Genomic DNA, 18,087 nt, shown 5'->3' on the forward strand with positions numbered 1-18,087 from the left:
TGAAGCCGAATTTGTAATTTTATAGCGGTTTGTCTTAAAATTAATTCGACTAATTTGTTGCTTTATCATGGATATAGGTTTGGGATTAATAATAAAACTATCAATTAACATTTATGAAAACTATGTATTTTATACAAACTTAATTTAGCTTAAAAGTATTTATTGTAAAGTTAATTCATTCAGGTTTCTTGACCTCCTGTGTCGTTTCTTTATCTTCCATAATTTTTTCGAGACTGAATCTGATAGGTTTATACATCTTCTTTTCTTCTTCGGTAAGTTCTTTTGATTCTTCACTTGCCTTTTTGGCCAATTTTTTCCCAAATTTGCTTTCTTTATCTGCAACAAGTCTTTTAATGCTCAAACCTTGTAGTGGCCTTTGTGAAGACTCTGCAGCAGTATCTGCTTTTTCAGCTTCTTTAAGAGCTTGTTCGTGCTTGAATTTTTCCAAAAATTCTTCAATAGCCTTGTTGTATATTTCATCCTGAGGAACACCATCCTGTAATTAACAAATAACCTTGGGTATCTTGTGAACAGTAAGATAATGCGTTAAATACTCATTTCGAATGAGAGCATACCTTTTCTAATTGTCTGTAGATAAGAATAAAGGATTCTGTTCTAGATACTGATTTATTATCTAACAAATTGACGTTCGAGTAGCGCCTATGATGCTTGTGAAATTGGCTAAAAGGATAAATATTGTCTATCACAATTGATATAATAAACCATCAAATATCATGGAAATAAAGTGAGCAACACTTACGCTCTGATTAGGTCTTCTGTATAAAATATCTTTCTAACGGGCGGTCCACTTGCTGGCCTGCTGAAGGTTGGTTCATATTTCGGTGGAAAAGCTTTGTACAAATCCAACCAGATAGGTTTGTTCTCCTCTGGGATTCCTCCACTTTTGATCAACGAAGTGAGCCTGAAAATCATAAAAGTGTAGGATTGAAATAGAAAGTCATTTTTAAATTACAGAGTCAGCATTACTTACCTTGAGTATATCGTTCCTACTTTTTCTAATCTACTTTGAGCCATTTTTGTGAAGTATTCTTGATATTGTTAGAGGTTGATTTCTGCTAGCCCAAGGCTCTGCTATAATTTGAAAATTAAATAGTCTGGAAATGGAAGAGTCAACAAGTAAAGTTGAATTTGGAGAAAATAAATTTTACTATTGAAAACCTACGGTTCGTATCATAAAATTATTCAGCAGTTCACTTAAATTGTGGCATTTAAATTTTGAAAATTGTCTGCACTTTTGCAATGTGTGTTTACAATCTCGTAGTTTGAGGTTAAGCCTTGAAAGAAAAGGACAGCCGAATGTAGAGTCAGGCATGCAAGAGCTTTGAGATGTTTGACGGGCATTATTTGGCGCGAAATATAAACATGAAATTATTCTTTATCTTACAACATAATCTAAAAAATTACACGAAGTTGATACTCGATAAGACAGACCCACGGCCAATAAAATAGAAAGACAGAATTACATTTGGCGCTTGATCTGCCAGGCAGCTTCTTATATTGAACATTATTTTTTAATCATTTTGAAATGATAAAATCTCTTTTTCTAAAATTGATCAACTCTACAAATACAGACGTAAAATAAATCCACAATAAAAAAAAGCAATCACCGCGAAAACGGGCAGATTTTTTCCCTGTACCATCGAAGCGTCGATTAATTAAATTTTCCGGCTGTTGATTTTCGGCTAGATACGCTGCACATACGGCGGCTGCAAATTATCGCGCGTCAATTAATTTCCCGATGCCCGTGGGCGAGTTGGCCGCGAGCCAAGCAAAACATTATTATACGTATACATGTTCGGTCTAGTTTTCGAGCATATATATATACATATATATATATGCGCATATGTTTCGCGTGAAACATAGAGGAGGGATGCGTATGAATTGTTTAAAATAAGTAAAGCCCGAAGAATAAATGTTCACACAAGCGAACATTCAAAAAAACCGTCCACATCAGTCAACAAAGCATATTTCAGTCTACGACGCAAACGTCAGCCGTCACAGCCAAAAACGCATCCCCGGACGATACACGCATAGTTCAACCACACATATAATACATGCTTACCCCCCTGGTTATGTACACACGGCCTCGTATAATAATGCGCGGCTGCAGCGTCGACGCCGGCAATAAAAGCCTCGTCTATAAAATCATTAACGTTCGGGGGGCAGCTCTAGGCACATACACCTCTACGCGCGCCTATAGCAGAGAGAGAGAGAGAGAGAGAGAGAGAGAGAGAGAAAGGAGCCGACCAGAGAGAGAGAACGAACGACGACTCTATAAATACGCCGGATAATTTACGATCGGCTCTTTCCGCATTAGGTACGCGTTATACGCCATATACCGCAGCGCCTTTCGTCCTTTGTGTTCCGCGCGCGCGCGCGCGCTCTGATACTCGCTCTCATCACACACCCCGAGAGATGCGCTGCAGCTGACGTGAAAAGTCGTGTGTATATTGGAGGATTTTCGTTCGTTCGGGTGGTCGGTTGGGTGGATTTTTGGAAAAAGCGCGGCGAGGAAGAAAGAGGATTTTTTTTTTCTTCAAGGGGCGTGAACCACACTTTGGATTGCGCCAGGTGCGCCGGTTTTCGCCGACTCGCAGGTAGGATTTTTCGGAGGAGGTGTGAGCTAGGGATTCGACTAATTATTGGCGGGCTATACTGCTTCGTCATTGGGAGTTCGCTATACGTCGAGTATATGAGCACCTTATTGTTGTTGAAGCATGAAAAAAAAAAAAAAGAAAAAAAAAAGAATACAGGAACGACGGGCCAAGCAAAACACCATATCAGGGGGCTTCCGTCAGCCTGACTCCGAAAAAGTCGCGTTAACGAGCGCATCAGCGACAAAACGGCCGATCGGCGAGCTGAAACTCGAAATTCCGCGAACGCGCGCCGATGTAGAAAGAAGAGCCCTTCAGAGTCGCCGCCGCTCTATACTTATCGAATTACCTCTCTCTCGTCTTTTTTTTTTGCGCTCTTTCTCTTTCTCTCTGGCTATTGTGTCCTTATAATATCCGACTTGAAAATCCCTCCAGCCGCGGGACGAATGATGCGAATTTCCATTCTCTTATTACCGGCCCCATTGTGCGCTTGTCATATTCCCTTGAGCGGCGGCCTCTGTGCGTACGTGTGTTTTGAGAGTATATTTGCCTGGCGTAATTATTGTATCATATTTTCAGACTCGCATATGCCCATTATTTCAAAAGAAATTTCAAGCAGAGCACTTGTACACATCGTTCGAGCTGATTTATAGCAATGAATAAATCTGTGTAGCGAAGAAATGAGCTAATTTGCACATTATGTAGGATAAACGCATGCAACGACAGGACCGAATGAGCGTGTGCCGCTAAATACCTGTTTAGCGATTTTTCGCCTACCTCGAGCACGTGTTCCCATAGTGTACTGCACGTATGCGTTGCATGCAAATTCCAACGAATGAAAGTGCTGCTATATGGGCTCCTTGCTATGGCATTGGATATACATTTTAATTGATTCGTTTGCGTATCACGGCGATATCCAGTACTATAGATCAGTCGAGTTTTTTTTTTTTTTTTAAACAATGGGGACCTTGCGGTACTTACACACGTTGCCTCAATCGACGAGGTAAAAGTTAAAAAGGGGTCAAATGGAAGCATGGATTATGTTAGATTTTTGATAACGTTAATTAATGCGCGATATTGCACTTTTGCCCGCAGCTTCGCGCTCTTATGATAACGTATAATTACAGCATATCATGCAAACATTGATTTAAAATCATTGCAACGCGTTTTCATACACGAGCATGTTGATACGGTGCAAAGTTTTCGAAAATTCATGACTCTCTCTCTCTCTCTCTCTCTCTCTCTCGATAAACTAAACTTAATTTAATACACCCCCATAATAATTCACGAACACACTGCATGCGCCCCCGTTCGTATGCATTTGCATAAAAGATCACACGCGCGATGCCCAGAAGAGCACATATAATAATATGCATACAGAGCGGCCATCGAGGAAAAACGACCGAGAAAACTTTGTAATCAGATTTAATTAAAACTCGTCAGGTTAATGTTATATGATATCCTTGATTAAAAAGAATAATTTATTCCCGCGACATAAACGCAGCTCGAAAAGTCGAGCACAGCTGCTGCAGAAAAAGCGAAAAATCTCAATTTTCGAAAAACTCTCCCCCGACTCCCATTTGCATACAAACCCCAGCATCTCGTCGCGTTGCATCACTCCGCGTGTGTATGCACCGCGGGTAGAGAGAGAGAGAGAGAGAGAGAGAGAGAGAGAGAGAGAGAGGGTGCCGAAATGTCCAATTATCCCCGACGGGAGTCCACCCCCGAGCTCCAACGAATCGGCGGCGCGCGTCGCTCGCGGCTCCGCCTCCGATCCGAGAGCCTCCTTTCCCTCGTGCGCCGGCCGACGGGTTTAGTTCGTACGCGAGCGCTGACAGGACAGCATCTCACTATCACATAAGAGCGCAGCTCATTGCCGATCTCGTGAGAAAAACTTTGTTTTTAACGATATTAATTCTGTGGATGCTTGTAGAGAGAAATTTTGAATTTCCCGCGCAATTGCGTGAATTGTGCGTTTTGTCATCGAAGCGGTGCAGTTTGACGATTTACAAGTGCGCGGATAAGAACGAACAGTAGCCGGTCGAAATGTCGCGAAGTCAGTGCCAGCAGCTGTGGGTTTCGCGGCGGCAGAGTTAAAAAATTCGAAAGACAGGAATCGCAGGAGTGACGATATAGAGATAATCGACGCGGGATAAGGGAAAAACAAGTGCATCGCCGACTCCTCGCCGTCGAAGCTTCTGTCTTGAGGATCTATCGTATATAGGCAGTCGAGACAAACCGAAGGAAGCAGAGATGCGTCCGGCGATAATTGACCTGCTCGTGCCGCTGCTGTTCCTGCTTATCGTCGGCCTTAATGGGGTCCGAGCAAATTGGTGGTGAGTCGATTCTTCGTCTTCTATACACACACACACACACACACATACACCGCAGGTGCCACTAGTTTTTTTTGTTCATTTTTCTCGGCGTTGGTCGAAAATAAAATTTTGCCGCAACACCAGTGGTGGGCCGCGGAAACGTTTTGAAATCTCCGCGTGGAGTCCGATAAAAATTAGACTCCGGCGACGAGAACTGGTTTCCTCGTCGAAGGTACAGCTTTTTTGCTCGGCTTCTTTTCTAATGAAGCCGGCTATTATCCTTTTTTGCGGCTGTACGAGCATAATTATGCGATTTCGTATAGCAGGACATCGGTCAGCTTCACGAGATCCTTATATACGTCTGAAGTATCCCGGAATTCCGATTCCAACTGATTATCAATTTCGAGCTGGCAAAAATCTCGGCAATCAAATCGCGATCAATCAAAAACATACGTACAGCAATCCCCGCGCAATTAAGAGCAAATCACTCTCGGCAATCAAGCCAGTCGTAATAACAACCTCAGCCCTCGAATGAGCCCAGGCGTATCCTTGCAATAAACAAGCGTCGCTGGAAAATACCGGCAGCGACGTTATATCTCGCGGTCGATCGATCGAATCCGCGGGTAACAGCTTTCTTCCATTACCGCGCGACGTCCGGGAAAATCGGTTCGATCGTGTACAATAATGACAATCGCTGCAGTGTGTGGATACTCGGACTTTGTTGCTGAGGCACTTTATTTCAGACGAACTGGTTCCTGTAAGCCGTCGATCGATGTCGAGGCCGGTATATGAGGATTCGGCGGTTGGCTTCTCAAGCTTCCGATAATGGTTGATCGGTATTTTTATGAGGGACGGGTATGTGTGTGTGTGTGTGTGATTAAAATGTTCACTCTAGATTCAATTCCATCTAAATAACAGTTCCAATAAGTAAATTCTCACGACGTGAAAGGTATCGATTTCACGCACACTAAAGTTTTCGTCATCCCTATCAGATCAGTTAGCGGCTGTAAAATATATCACTCGACAGATTCTAAATTGCGCTTGCGCACAGTACACACATTCGTCGAGAATCGTCGACGCTCGACTGATTTCCCATATGCGCCACAGGCTTAATTGGGTTAATAGAATCTAGATAACTTGTTTTATTGAACTTGTACGCCATATAGAGCGCGCCGATAGCTCTGCTGCAAGATATCAAATCTCGCACGTTTTGCATACCAAGTCGCTTATTTTTGCGTATAAGTATATATTCGGTGCGTTATGGAGAAGAACGATCAGAACGAATAAAACGCAACAACCTCCACCCCGGAAATTTCAATTTCGCCCACAAGCTACGCAATCCCAGAGGGACAGTTTTCGTCCAGTCTCTGGAGATAATTAAAAAGATAACGAATCGCGTTTCTATTCGTCGTTATGCGGCTGAACTATATATTATACGCGATTTGCCAGATTCGGGCTTATCTCAACCCTTTGCCGTTATACGACTGCAGCAGTTCACTTTTGGCTGCGTCTCCCCCATCAGCCGTTTTGTTTTTGGCGCGATAACGCGGTCCGCTGAGTAATTAATGCAATGACAGGAGTAATTGAGCCTGAAATCGCGATCGAGATAGTCGGCTCCGCCGCGGCTCTTTAATCTTCAGAGGCGGCGGCGCTTTTTATTACGGATACTTAGTTGGCGATGTCGTCGTGCACTTTTTTTCCTTGGAATATCATTATACGTCGCTGATGCGCCGGTGGATCAGAGAGAGAGAGAGAGATGAAAGAAATGCACAGAGACGCGGGTATCATAACGGGCCTGTTATTTTTCGCTGTGGATTTATATCTAATCGAGATTTTTTTTTAATGCAAAGAAGTACACTCGAAGCTTTTCAATGTCTAAACATTCGATTCCCCGACGCGCCGTAAAAAGGAATAGCTCCATCGCGACAACGATATCACTCGGACGACCAGGTGCAATCTTTGAAATCGCGCCATTATGCAGTTCCCATTCTGCTACCCCTTGCATAGGTATACACGAACGTATAGACACAAAGTTGAATTTTCGATACGTCGTCTCGGCTACGACAAAGGCCGACGAACGCTCGTGTCTCTTGGAGAGGAGAGAGAGAGGGAGACGGGTCTTCGCTCGTAAAAAATGACCGTAACTCAGCCAAGGGCGATTCGCTCGTGGACCGGAGAACCGGCGATAAAGCTTGTAGAGGCATGAATGGAGCCGGACGAGCATTGCGGTGGAGCCGAAGAGAGAAAAGAGACGGACTACGCGGCTGTAATGCGTGTACGGGATGGAAGAATGCCGGAGAGAATTAGACGAGGGAGAGGTGAGGATGACGGCAGATTCTTTGGGATTTTCTTAGGAGGTGTAGATGCTGAGACGACTTAGATGATTTATAAAAATCCAAAAACAAGATCGCTCGGTGCTCACAGCCTTCTATTAGCCTCGCTACACGCTGTCGTGGTTGAGTTTCAAATGAAACATTAGCCGCTGATTCGCGCACATAAAAATCAGGAAACGCGTAATCGGACACTCGAGAGAGAGAGAGAGCCTAAGCTGATCGCACCGGAGAAATCTCTATTAGATAAAAATTTCAAGACAAAGTCCAAGCGCAATCGCGTCAAGTATAAACAAAGTAGTGAAAAGTGCGCTTAACAACCGCGGGTTTATTAAGCAGCGCGCCAAGTCTCTCTCTCTCTCGCGCGCATTATGGTTACGCGCATTAAGCCCGGCTTTACGAGTCCGATTAAAACACGCGCGCACACCGCTTTTTACACGCAGCCCCCTCTTTAATATTTCTATTTTCTCATCTCCTACACTGCACAACCGACTAGAACACTTTTACGAGGCTCCTTTGATACATCATCTCGTACAAGGAAGGCACGTAGTCGTAAAATCATCGACGCTTCTTCGGTACGTGACATTTTTTTATCCTACACGCGCGCGTTATATTCGTTGGTTTATTTAGAAAGAGCTGCATATAAAACGGCCTGTATTAACGAGGCTTGTAAATTTCGCGCCGCGAAAGTTAAGCGCGATTACCGCTGATTATTTCACATTACGGAAATTACCGCAATCGCAATAATTCAGCGCGGGGATAAATGTTGCGAGCGCGAGCGCAGAGTGTATACGGGAGTTAAGATCTCTCTGTTATTAAAGCCCATATACGAGTCTTTCGCGGAAATTGCAGTCGGCGCGCGATTTTCGCGCGCGTTGGTAGAGAGAGAGAGAGAGAGAGAGAGAGAACCGTAAACTCGAATTTTTGCGCATATCGATAGGGGAGATTAGAATATCTCGAGCTTCCGTTTCGTGTTGCAATTATAGAAGCTTTAATTTGTATTTTGAGATATTTCGTTTGCTGATAAACGTTAAGGCGGAGAGTAAATATGAATCACAGAGATTAGAGACGTGGGCTTAAGACGCGTCGGCGCAATTGTAAAATGTGGAGCAAGCGCGTGCGGTTGGACATAATTAAATGAACTGGAGGTCCGGTGATCGTGTGTGGCTCGTTGAGGTCACTCTGAGACGGCTTGTATTCGCAATGCGTATGTGCTCTCTCTCTCTCTCTCTCTCTCTCTCTCTCTCTCTCTCTCTCTCTCTCTCTCTCTCCCTCTCTCTCTCTCTCTCTAGGAAGGATGTAAACACTTATATTTCGCTTCAGCTCTGCTTTTATCATGAGATCATGCATGGAGAAAAAAATTTATATCGAGTTTACGATTTTGCATATCGAGCCAGCGGATAAACTATTAATTCGAATATTTTGCAAACACTACCGTTGTATACGAACACCTAAGGTTCGAGCAAAGCTAACAGCAGCATCACTTCGGGGACGGTCTGCGGGTGTGCGCAGACACTTTTTAAGGCCTGTATAGGTATCTGGATACTCAAATATGCGTATTTTTGGCGCCACTCGAGCTTTTCTCGCTCACAGTCTTGCTCTCTCCAAGCGGTATACATCCGAGGCTTTTCCGACCGAGCTAAATTGATATTATTTGCATAATCTGCGCCGCGTCCTGTGTATAATTTGTTTTCGCGAGATTGTTTTAATCCGCCTGTACGGATTCGATGTAGGCCGTCGGCTTATACACTCGAGGGAACGTGTTGCTGTCGTGTATAAGTGCAATTATTGGTTATTAAATCTCATCGATTTGCACCTTTTGGACGTGTGTGTAACTGTAACATTGAATTCTTGATTGTGCGGCCGAGGTATAAGGATAGCTTGTACTCTGTGCAAATAACGTTTACCGAGAGCCTTTCGAAGCGTAAATATGATTTATGCGAGTTGAAATATTTGGTATATGTGCATAAATTTAAGTGCCGCGTTTAAAGACAGTAAAATTCACCAGTGCTTATACGTTCAAATACGTCGAGCGAAGCGTATGTAAAATTAACAATACACGCAACTTTTATCATCCAACGATAATGCAATTGTTTAAACAATCACCGACGAAGCCTCGCGGCACAAAAGGGCGACGCATTAGGAGGCGAATACACACGAATCGATATCTCTAAGGTCCATTAAAAAAAAAAGTGCTCTCTCGCGCGCCAGCTGCCTCAAATTTTATTACCCCGATCATAAAAATGTGATAGCCTATATAAGACCTTTTATTGGACCTTTCATAAGACCTTTATTTGAAGTTCCATGAGTAACACTGTACGACGCGATACGCTCTCTTTCCCTCTCTCTCTCTCTCTCTCTCTCTCTCTCTCTCTCTCTCTCTCAAGAGATATATAACAATGCTAATGCTCCTTTACAAAGCGCGCTATAAAAAGTCGAAAAGTGTAAGTATAATACGGGCGACGAAAAAGGATCGCCGTTAAAAATTTTTATAATTCCCGCGTTTAATGCTTTCGCGCGCTCGCGCAATTTCAAACGGACGAGATTTTATTTCTGTCTGATTACGCGAGTACATGAGGGCTTACGAGAAGATGAAACCGTCGGTTTGTTGTTCCGTCGAAGATTTTCAAGAACTGGCCAAGGGATTTATTTGGAAAATCCGAAAGCAGCATAAAAACCGACTTCGTGTACCAGAACTACTGAACTCTTCCTCCGAAAACACGCGAGATCAAACAAACTCTGGGATAATCGTCCAAGGTTGCGCCAAGGAAAATCCCTTCCTTAGACGGAAAATATAAGGAAAACAGAGCAATTCCGGTGTCTTTTCCCGGAGTCGCCGCGTTTTTATGGGCCGCACTTTTGGAAAATGGGTGTACAGTGTTATCGTTGGACTCCTCAAGTTTTGGAGTGTGTTTATAATAAAATTGAGTGAGGAAGGGGTGGAATTTTTCGGGCGTAAATAAACCGGACGGCTAGAGGTGTTTGTTTGAGCGGAAGTTGCTTATATCCCTGCGAGAAATTAAGAGATCAATTTATGACACACACACACACAGAGCGAGCATAGTTTATACAATTTGGTTAAAAATACACTCGGCCGCAATATTCCGGCAAACAGCTCGCGGATCACCCCTTATTCGTAATGCAATCCGGGAGCCGTTTCGCGATCACCTGTATAACATAGTCGGCGGCGCACAGCAGCTGCTGTCTCTTCTGGAAGAGAGAGAGAAAAGGTCTGTATAATAACGGCAATTTCGACGTTCGCGGAAGTGTCGCTTCTCGGAAGCGTCTTCTCGTTTTGTCGCGCGAAAGTCGCTCTCTTCTCTCGATAATAATGACAGCTCGCGAGCTTTCTCGCGTATAATGCTCAGCTCTCGATCTCGTGAGATTTTTTTTATGACATTATTAACGTGGAATCCGCAGCGACGATGCGCGAGCGGGAGCTTTTATATTTCGTAATTTTTCTGCCACAACGTTGATATTACAATATCGTTTTTCCATATCCACTCGTTTCCCGGATGATGAGATTCCAAGAGCAGGAAAAATCACGAGAAAGCTGCGCCCACACAGATGAGGAAACTTTAACAAAGGCATCCCCTATCCACCAGCGCCCCGATGTTAAATCACGACAAATTCGCCGTCGCATCTAGAATTCATGCAAAAATCAAAAATTCCAACGCGCGCGCTTCTCGTGTCTCACTCGTCGCTTAACACAAAGGCATCAATTTATCTCTCTCTCTCGTCTTGTCCCATACCGCTATATGCTATATACACGCACAGAGAGAGAGAGACTCGAATTACGTATATATAAGGGAGGCGGTAGCTACGCACATAGCTTTTAGAGGCCCAGGGGGTAATGGCAGCGGCGGCGGTGGCGGCGGCGGCGGCCCCTTCGAAAAATACGTCTTTTTTTACGATAGCGCAAGATGGCGTGACCGTATAATATATATTGCGCGGGACACTTTATGTTGCGCTGCACACAGAGAGAAAGTGCGCGAGAAAACGATTCCGATGGGGTAGACTGCTACTGCCAGGAGTCGACGGCCTATAACGCGACTTTCGAGCTAACGGCGCTGTGGCTGATGTGAAAAGCTCTTGTTGCTCGGTTTCGATCGAGGAAATCTTTTCTTTTTCTTTCCGTATACTCTCCTGTGATCCGCATATCAAAGAAAATCTCCTATCTCCATACCCCAGCGTAGCGGCTCCAAAAAGAGCACATATCGTCGGTTCTTTTATTGCCTACACCTATATATACCCACCAGCTATATACACAAAGACCCGACGAGGGCTACCGTTCGGTCTAATCGAAGGCGTTTACGATCGCGGTGAATCATTTCTCCCGAAAGTATAAGGCTTTCCCGATTCCGATGCCTGTGCTATATACATCGCGTAATTGCCCGCTGCGTATGGGACCCCCCCTGTAGGTATATGGCTCGACGACTCGTGGAAAGAATAGAAGGGACGTGTGTGCCCCGACAGCCGACGATATTGCAAGCTTCTAATTCGGGCTGTTATCGTTTGGCTCTGGCGATTAAAGTAGCGGTTGAAGACTCCGTAAGTATATTACGTGGAAGATGTTATCGCTGATCCCTTCACCTCTGGAAATACCTTAAATTGGCCGAATTTATTCTCACCAGTATAAATACATCGCCGTATCCTTCTATCTCTCTCTCTCTCTCTCGACATTCCTCAGTTTCGCTTGCAGAGCTCGTCGCACGGTTAACGTCCCAAGATTACGGACAGGCGCCAGTCGGCGAATTTACATAGGCCCCGATTGTTTTTACGCTAATTAAAGCAGTAAAAATCGCTCTTAGAATTATTCTCTTGATAAAAAAGGGCTATAGAAAAGTAGAAGCTTCGCGAAGTGAAAAGGCCAGCGCGTTGTGAGTTAATTAGGATAATCCTTGGGAGCTGAAGGGGTAATGCGTGCGTGTGTTTTTCCTTGAAAGCTTTTTTACACGGGGATTGACGATTATGGTTTTTACCTTTTAATCAGATGCTCGTTTCCTCGTTTCTTGCTTTTAATGCCGTGTTTTATACGCGCGTGCAGATTTTTAGCCGTAATGGAGGCTCAAGTACACGCTTTTTCGTTTATGCATACATTAATAGTTTATAGCGTTACGGTAATTTATTAATTTGTTTAAACCGCGAAAACTCAACGACTCGGAGGAGGCCAATTACGATACCTCGTACCGTTAGCAGTGGCTATATCCGCGAAATTCTCAAAAACCATCTCATCATCGTGACCTCAGCCGACGAGGGCCTCGGCATCCGAAGGCCATCGCACGGAGAAGAAGAAGAAGAAGAAGAAGAAGAAGAGAAAAAAGGAGCCGCTCGTCGATTTCCGTCCGCGACATCGACGTCCGACGCGCCTCGGTGACTTCGTTCCGCTACAGGTATGGAGGTGTGTCGCCGGATTCGGCTCAACGTTAAACGAGCAATAAAATCGGCTGTCGAAATGATACCTGAATTTTTTCTATAATAAGAAGACTCTGCGCCGGAAGAAGTCGAGCGAAGTGAAAAAAAAAGGAAAAAAAAAACGAGAGCACAGCCGGTAGCCCACTTGGCCCTTATTTTGTGCAGAAAAGTGACACAGTCGGCCGCGCCTTTGTCCTTGGATCCGCTCGACTTTGCTCTTCGCCCGAGGCTCGGACACGAGAGAAACTGATGCTGTCCACGAGCGTTTACTCTTCTGCGCAGGTATGCATGGGTGCAGTGAGTACTCGAGAGAGTCGGCGCAAAGAAACGAATTTCGCCACCTTTTCTCGCCTTTTTGAGACGAGAGACTCGAGAGGTCAAAGAGTTTCCAAAGAGTCGAGTCGTGCGGAGAATCTGCGAGTTTTTCTTCTGTGTCGGCTTGATTATATTGAAATTTTTCATCGTCGAGCTTATCCGAAGGAAAAATTGATAGACACGAAAAGGGGATTAAAAAGCTACACTCTCTTTCACTTAGTCGGAGCTAATAGGCGCTTTATCGAGACTCGAGAGCGATCAGTCATCGATCCCTCGTCGACGAGAGCCGAACAATGCCTGCAAAGGTCCTCTACCAGAACATGTATATTGTATCCTTATGATTCGGCGCCTCGAGGAGTCAAGGGGTTCACGAGGACGATCATATCCGCCGCAGCTCGACTCGTACATTCATTAATCATCTCGTTGTCGCGCTGTGGGGCCCACGAGTGCATCTCTCGTTGTGTTATTTGAGAGCAGGAAAATGACTTTTCCAAGCTTGACGGCCTAAGCGCGATGAATCGTGCATATTAGGGTGTGAGGAACGAATGGATACCTGTCGGCATGACGCTTCGTGGCGCTTCGCAATTTTCTTCAGCGAATTTCAATGAATTGTAAACTATGAACACTTTTCAATAGTCATTGTTAGTTTATCAATCTCGCGCTGAGTTATATACGATTGTGCGTGTGGGGAAAATTTCAGCGAAAGTCAAAACAGCCCGACGGAATAATAAGAGGCTTATATATAATGCAGAAAACAAAAAAATCCTCCCGAGGGAGCGCAGAAGCGAACGCGGGAGAAAGAGCAGAGAGAGAGAGAGAGAGAAAAATATGGGGCGAACTGCAGCGGCCCAATTATTGCGCTCACAATGGCCAAGTTTTTCCGGAAGGATAAAACATCGCTATTTGCGAAACAATGAATTATACACTCAAAAACCGGGTATGTATACGTATAAATCCCTCTCCGCGATATTCCTAATTGGCTCATTCTTTATCGTTTCCCTCGCGTCGATCCTTTCTCTCGTTCGTTCGCTCTCTGCGGTTTGCTTCATCGGATGAATGACGAAAGGAGTGTGTATGCGCGCGCCCGTGTGTGTGTGTGCGTGTGCGAGGGAGCTGGCAGAAAAAGCGATGATTTTTGCGTCGCGGGAAGAAAGAGCGAACCCGAAGCGGAGGAGCTTTTTGTCGAGCGGTTTTGCGGCTTGTTTTTCGGTGCGTTTAAGGGAAGTTTGGGTGGCCCGATTATATCGTGCGTGATTCTTTGAAATACATCGACTGGCATAAGTAAACCTCAGAAAACAATTCCACATCAACATTCCTCTCAACCCCCGCTCGCTCGTGTACATACACAAACCCTCTAAATCCTCAGCGCAGCTGCGGAGAGAACAAGACGAGAAACCGTTTCGTCTACGTCCACACACACACACATACACATACACAGATGAGAAATCCTTCCTTGGCGGACTCCTCTCTCTCTCTCTCTCTCTCTCTCTCTCGCGACGTTTGGACGTTCGGATTGAATTATCGCCAAGGCACTTGCCGCTCGCCATAATTCAAAGTCCCGCACTGCGGCGATTACGCGCGCGCATACAAGAATTGGCGCGAGCGCGAAACGAGCCTCGGATTTATACACGAGATAGAGATTCCGATGCGAACCGCGTATATCTCGCTGATCTCCGAGGATAAGCGATGGGACGAGGATGTAAGGGCATCGATCTGTGCGCGGATCTATGCGGGTTTTCGCGAGATTACGCGATATGTTTGCTTTGATTTTTTCAGGAGCGAAAATTAAGAAAGAGTAATGCATGATTATTGTAATATATTAATATATGCACAGCGTCGAAAAAGCGAAGCGACGACGCGCGGGATAGTCCGCATCGCGTGTGTCCTATCTCCGAAACACACTTGTTGAACGCGTGGTTTATCTACGCTCATAGATCACCCGGACGAGCGTGTTCTCTCGAGTGCAACTACCCCTATAGCTTATATAGCTCTTTCTCTCTTCTTTTTCCCGCTGCAGTCTCGACCCTTATTCATCTCCGCTCTCTCTCTCTCTCTCTCTCTCTCTCTCTCGGTCCGTTACGCGGGAGTTTGGCTTTTCCGACTTTTCCTTTTTGTTTGCGCGGGAGAATTTTTTGAATTTTTAATATACGTGCCTTATTGACAGCGAGGTAATTACGACCGCATTTGAATAGATATGACATCCGTAGGATGTGCTACAATTTCAGTAACAAAGGCTCGAGAATTCTCACTTGGGATTTTCATAAACACCCGAGTATAGAGATAGCAAATCAGATCGTAACGACTCGCGCGAGCCTTGCGTGACGGCATTTATCATTCAATTTCCAAGCCTCGTACACACACTTTCAGCTTCTTTTATTTCAAAAATCCTCCGTACACGACCATATAATTTTCATAATAAACTCCTGAAACTATCAGTTAGCCAGCCTCATTCTCCCGCTTTAAGTATACACGCGTTTACACATTCCTGCGACGAACGTAACGAGAAGACACGCTCGTCGACAGCTCTCGTATATATAAACAGCGATAAAATGTAAAAAATTGCACTCGGCGTGAAAGAAAAGCCGAGTCTTCCAGCAGTTTACCCCGGCTGAATGTCGCTATTCTATTTCCTCGAATTCTCCGCGTAGGCTAATTCGCGCGAAGGGCGCTGAAAAAGCTCCGAAACAAACGGACAGAAGTAGAGAAAAGCTCGAAATGTAGTTCAAGGAAGGGCTGCGACGACGACGACGACGACGACGCGCAGGACATCGCCTCGCTATTCACGCATGGTAATAACCGCGAGAGACACAAAAGCCGTCTGAATGAGAAACCCGGAAACTCCGCGGCTGGGGCTTTCACGCGCGCGACTGCAGCAACGGGGAGAAAAGAGGAAGAAGAAGAGAGAGAGAGAGAGAAGTAAGCCACACGTAAAACGCCTCCATTTGTCATGTATGGAAGGCGAGTATTGTGTATATACATATATACTATATATTCTTCTCGCTTTACACCCGCGACGCGTTTCCTACGCCGACGACGACTCATTAGCTTAAAAAAATGTTTCGCAGAGTGCGAGCTTTGTTTCGACACACGATCATCGGGGTAGTTTTAATCCGTAAAACCCCTCCAAAGCTCGACTGCCGATCTCTATACCCCATACTCTATTCTCGCGTGTGTATATCACGAGACTTTTCGGAGATCTCGTTACTTAAGAGAGCCGGGCCTAATTTACGGCGGGAAACCGGAGCCGATGGCGCGGAATGAGACGACCGGCCGCAAAAGTTACCCGCCGATGCGGATATAGACTCTCGGCTGTGTGTATAAAGAGGGATGCCGCTGCTACGCGTTGTTCTACACAGAGGAGCGAGTAGTATATGGGAAGAATAATGCGAAGGGGCGATGCGATGGGAGTCGAGTGCGTATTTTCTTTTATTAAACGAGCGGCTTTCGCGCGCAGGGGCTTGTGGCTTTTTTTTTTTTTTTTCTTCCTAATTGAGACGCTCTCGAGATTAGGTTTGGATCGTGGATGAGATTTTTTTACTTAATGAGCAGGGAAAAATTGAGCGTGTTTCAGTTTCGCGTAGCCGTTTCTCGCTGCAGCGGCTCGACTACTTAATAATGCAGCGAGAGAGAGAGAAAGACGGTCGGGTGTCATCATCGTCCATTTCATTTCCGATTGTCTCCAAACGCTCCTCGTTTCTGTCACTGTATTCCGTGTCTGCTTCTGGCTCGTCTTTTCACTTTAGCTCGCGGTTTATGAGCCGCTCGAGCAGTCGCTGCTTTCATCCGTGCGCCTGGTGCCTTCTGAAGGTCAATCAATTTTCGCAGCAGGTTCATCCTCAAAGTGTCTCGGTTACGAATTAAAATCAAAAATACCTACCCCCTTCCCTATCGTACAATATACATGTATAACCGCATGCAGCCTGGTGCTCACCCCGCGAGAATTCGAAATCGAGAGAGAGAGAGAGAGACGGTGTCTCGTTGCGCACGAACAACGAAAATCATGTTTATGTGTATTAAAAGGGGGGAAAGTGGCGCCGTAGAAAAGGGAGGGTGAACGCGAAACGAGAAGCAGCAGCAGTAGTCTGGCCGAGCGCTCTCTCTCTCTCTCTCTCGCGCGCGCGAGCAAACTGCGTATTATACGCGCGGCCAGAAGGGGATGGAAGCAGGCGCAGATATAGACGCGGAGATAAGGAGAGAGAAAAAACAAGAGACGCTAGCGAAAGGGTGGATGCGCTGCGCTGCTTTTGCAATGCTATAGGATAAAAATAGAAAAGTATATTAGAAAACGCAAAACAATTTAGGGGACAGGAATAAAGAGAGAAGGAGCTAGTAGGCAGACGCTTATGCATCTGCGTGCAAAGTTATTTATGATGGATTAGGCGGGCTTTTAAAATCCCCCTAACTAATTTATGACGGCTTTTGCCCGTCTCTCTTCTCTCTTTATGCACTTTGGCTTATACGACTCGTGCACTTGCTTCTCGTTATTGTATAATATGCGGTATGAAATCGAATAATTTTGTGGAAAAATCGGTAAACGAGGTACCGGGCATGGTTTATGTTCTGGAAGAAAGGGGCACGCTCTGATGAACCCCCTTCGTAGGATTAGGTTTATCTTATCCGCATCTATACGCCCGAGGTGCATTAAAACGGTGAAATTGATTTTTCCAGCCTATTGATCTCGTAGATCGAATTCAACTTGATTTAGGAAAATTCAGCCATGGCACATCGAATAACAGTATCAATTAATCAATTCGCTATAAACGACGCTTCATTACGTTCGACATGCTAATTAAACTCACGGCACTGCGGCGGCAATACATTATAAAAAATCCTCAGCATCAAGAATGCGACAGACTCGTCGGCTTCCATCAGCGCATAAAAGTCGAATCGTCGCTAGCACACACACACACACACAGGCACACAAGAGCTGGCTTACCTGTGACCACAGGCGTATACATATACGAATGAACGACACGGGGAAGCTCGCGCGTCGTGGGGGGGCTTAAGGAACCGGACGCTACACTCTCGCTTTAAAATCTGGATGGCTTCCCCCGCCGAGAGAGAGAGAGTGAGAGAGAGAAAAGAACGAGCTAGTCG

General features: G+C 45.2%; 2 protein-coding genes across 5 annotated transcripts in view; one reads left to right on the plus strand and one right to left on the minus strand.

Moving 5' to 3' along the window:
- Positions 1–18,087, plus strand: part of LOC100122861 (protein Wnt-1) — a 47,919-nt gene that overhangs the window by 399 nt on the left and 29,433 nt on the right. The window contains exon 1 of one of the 2 annotated variants that reach the window (XM_016983654.3): positions 4,425–4,951. The exons of the other annotated variant lie outside the window; for it this stretch is intronic. Within the exon in view, the coding sequence (XP_016839143.1) occupies positions 4,869–4,951 (83 nt within the window). The 5' untranslated portion in view covers positions 4,425–4,868. Of the gene's footprint in view, positions 1–4,424; positions 4,952–18,087 lie in introns of those variants that run through there. 2 annotated transcript variants of the gene reach the window in all.
- On the minus strand, positions 105–1,326 carry LOC100122842 (28S ribosomal protein S23, mitochondrial). 3 transcript variants are annotated; one of them, XM_001606398.5, is made up of 5 exons: positions 1,184–1,326; positions 992–1,092; positions 761–922; positions 576–681; positions 105–496 (listed from the first exon to the last, which is right to left on the minus strand). In XM_001606398.5, exons 2-5 carry the CDS (start codon positions 1,033–1,035, stop codon positions 176–178), a joined length of 633 nt encoding a protein of 210 aa, XP_001606448.1. In that variant the 5' UTR covers positions 1,036–1,092; positions 1,184–1,326; the 3' UTR covers positions 105–175. The 3 variants fall into 3 exon arrangements, with proteins under 3 accessions (XP_001606448.1, XP_003425757.1, XP_008203965.1); XM_003425709.4 differs by having other exon boundaries at positions 992–1,115; positions 1,184–1,325; XM_008205743.4 differs by having other exon boundaries at positions 992–1,089; positions 1,184–1,321.

This window comes from Nasonia vitripennis, chromosome 3 (genome assembly GCF_009193385.2).
Source record: "Nasonia vitripennis strain AsymCx chromosome 3, Nvit_psr_1.1, whole genome shotgun sequence".
Taxonomy (NCBI): Eukaryota; Metazoa; Arthropoda; class Insecta; order Hymenoptera; family Pteromalidae; genus Nasonia; species Nasonia vitripennis.

Excerpts from the sequence above, each read along its gene's own strand:
- LOC100122842 (XM_001606398.5), bottom strand. The coding sequence starts at position 1,035 with ATGGCTCAAAGTAGATTAGAAAAAGTAGGAACGATATACTCAAG. Across the intron at positions 923-991 it reads GTAGGAACGATATACTCAAG|GCTCACTTCGTTGATCAAAA; the intron begins GTAAGTAATGCT and ends TATGATTTTCAG. Across the intron at positions 497-575 it reads TCTACAGACAATTAGAAAAG|GATGGTGTTCCTCAGGATGA; the intron begins GTATGCTCTCAT and ends TGTTAATTACAG.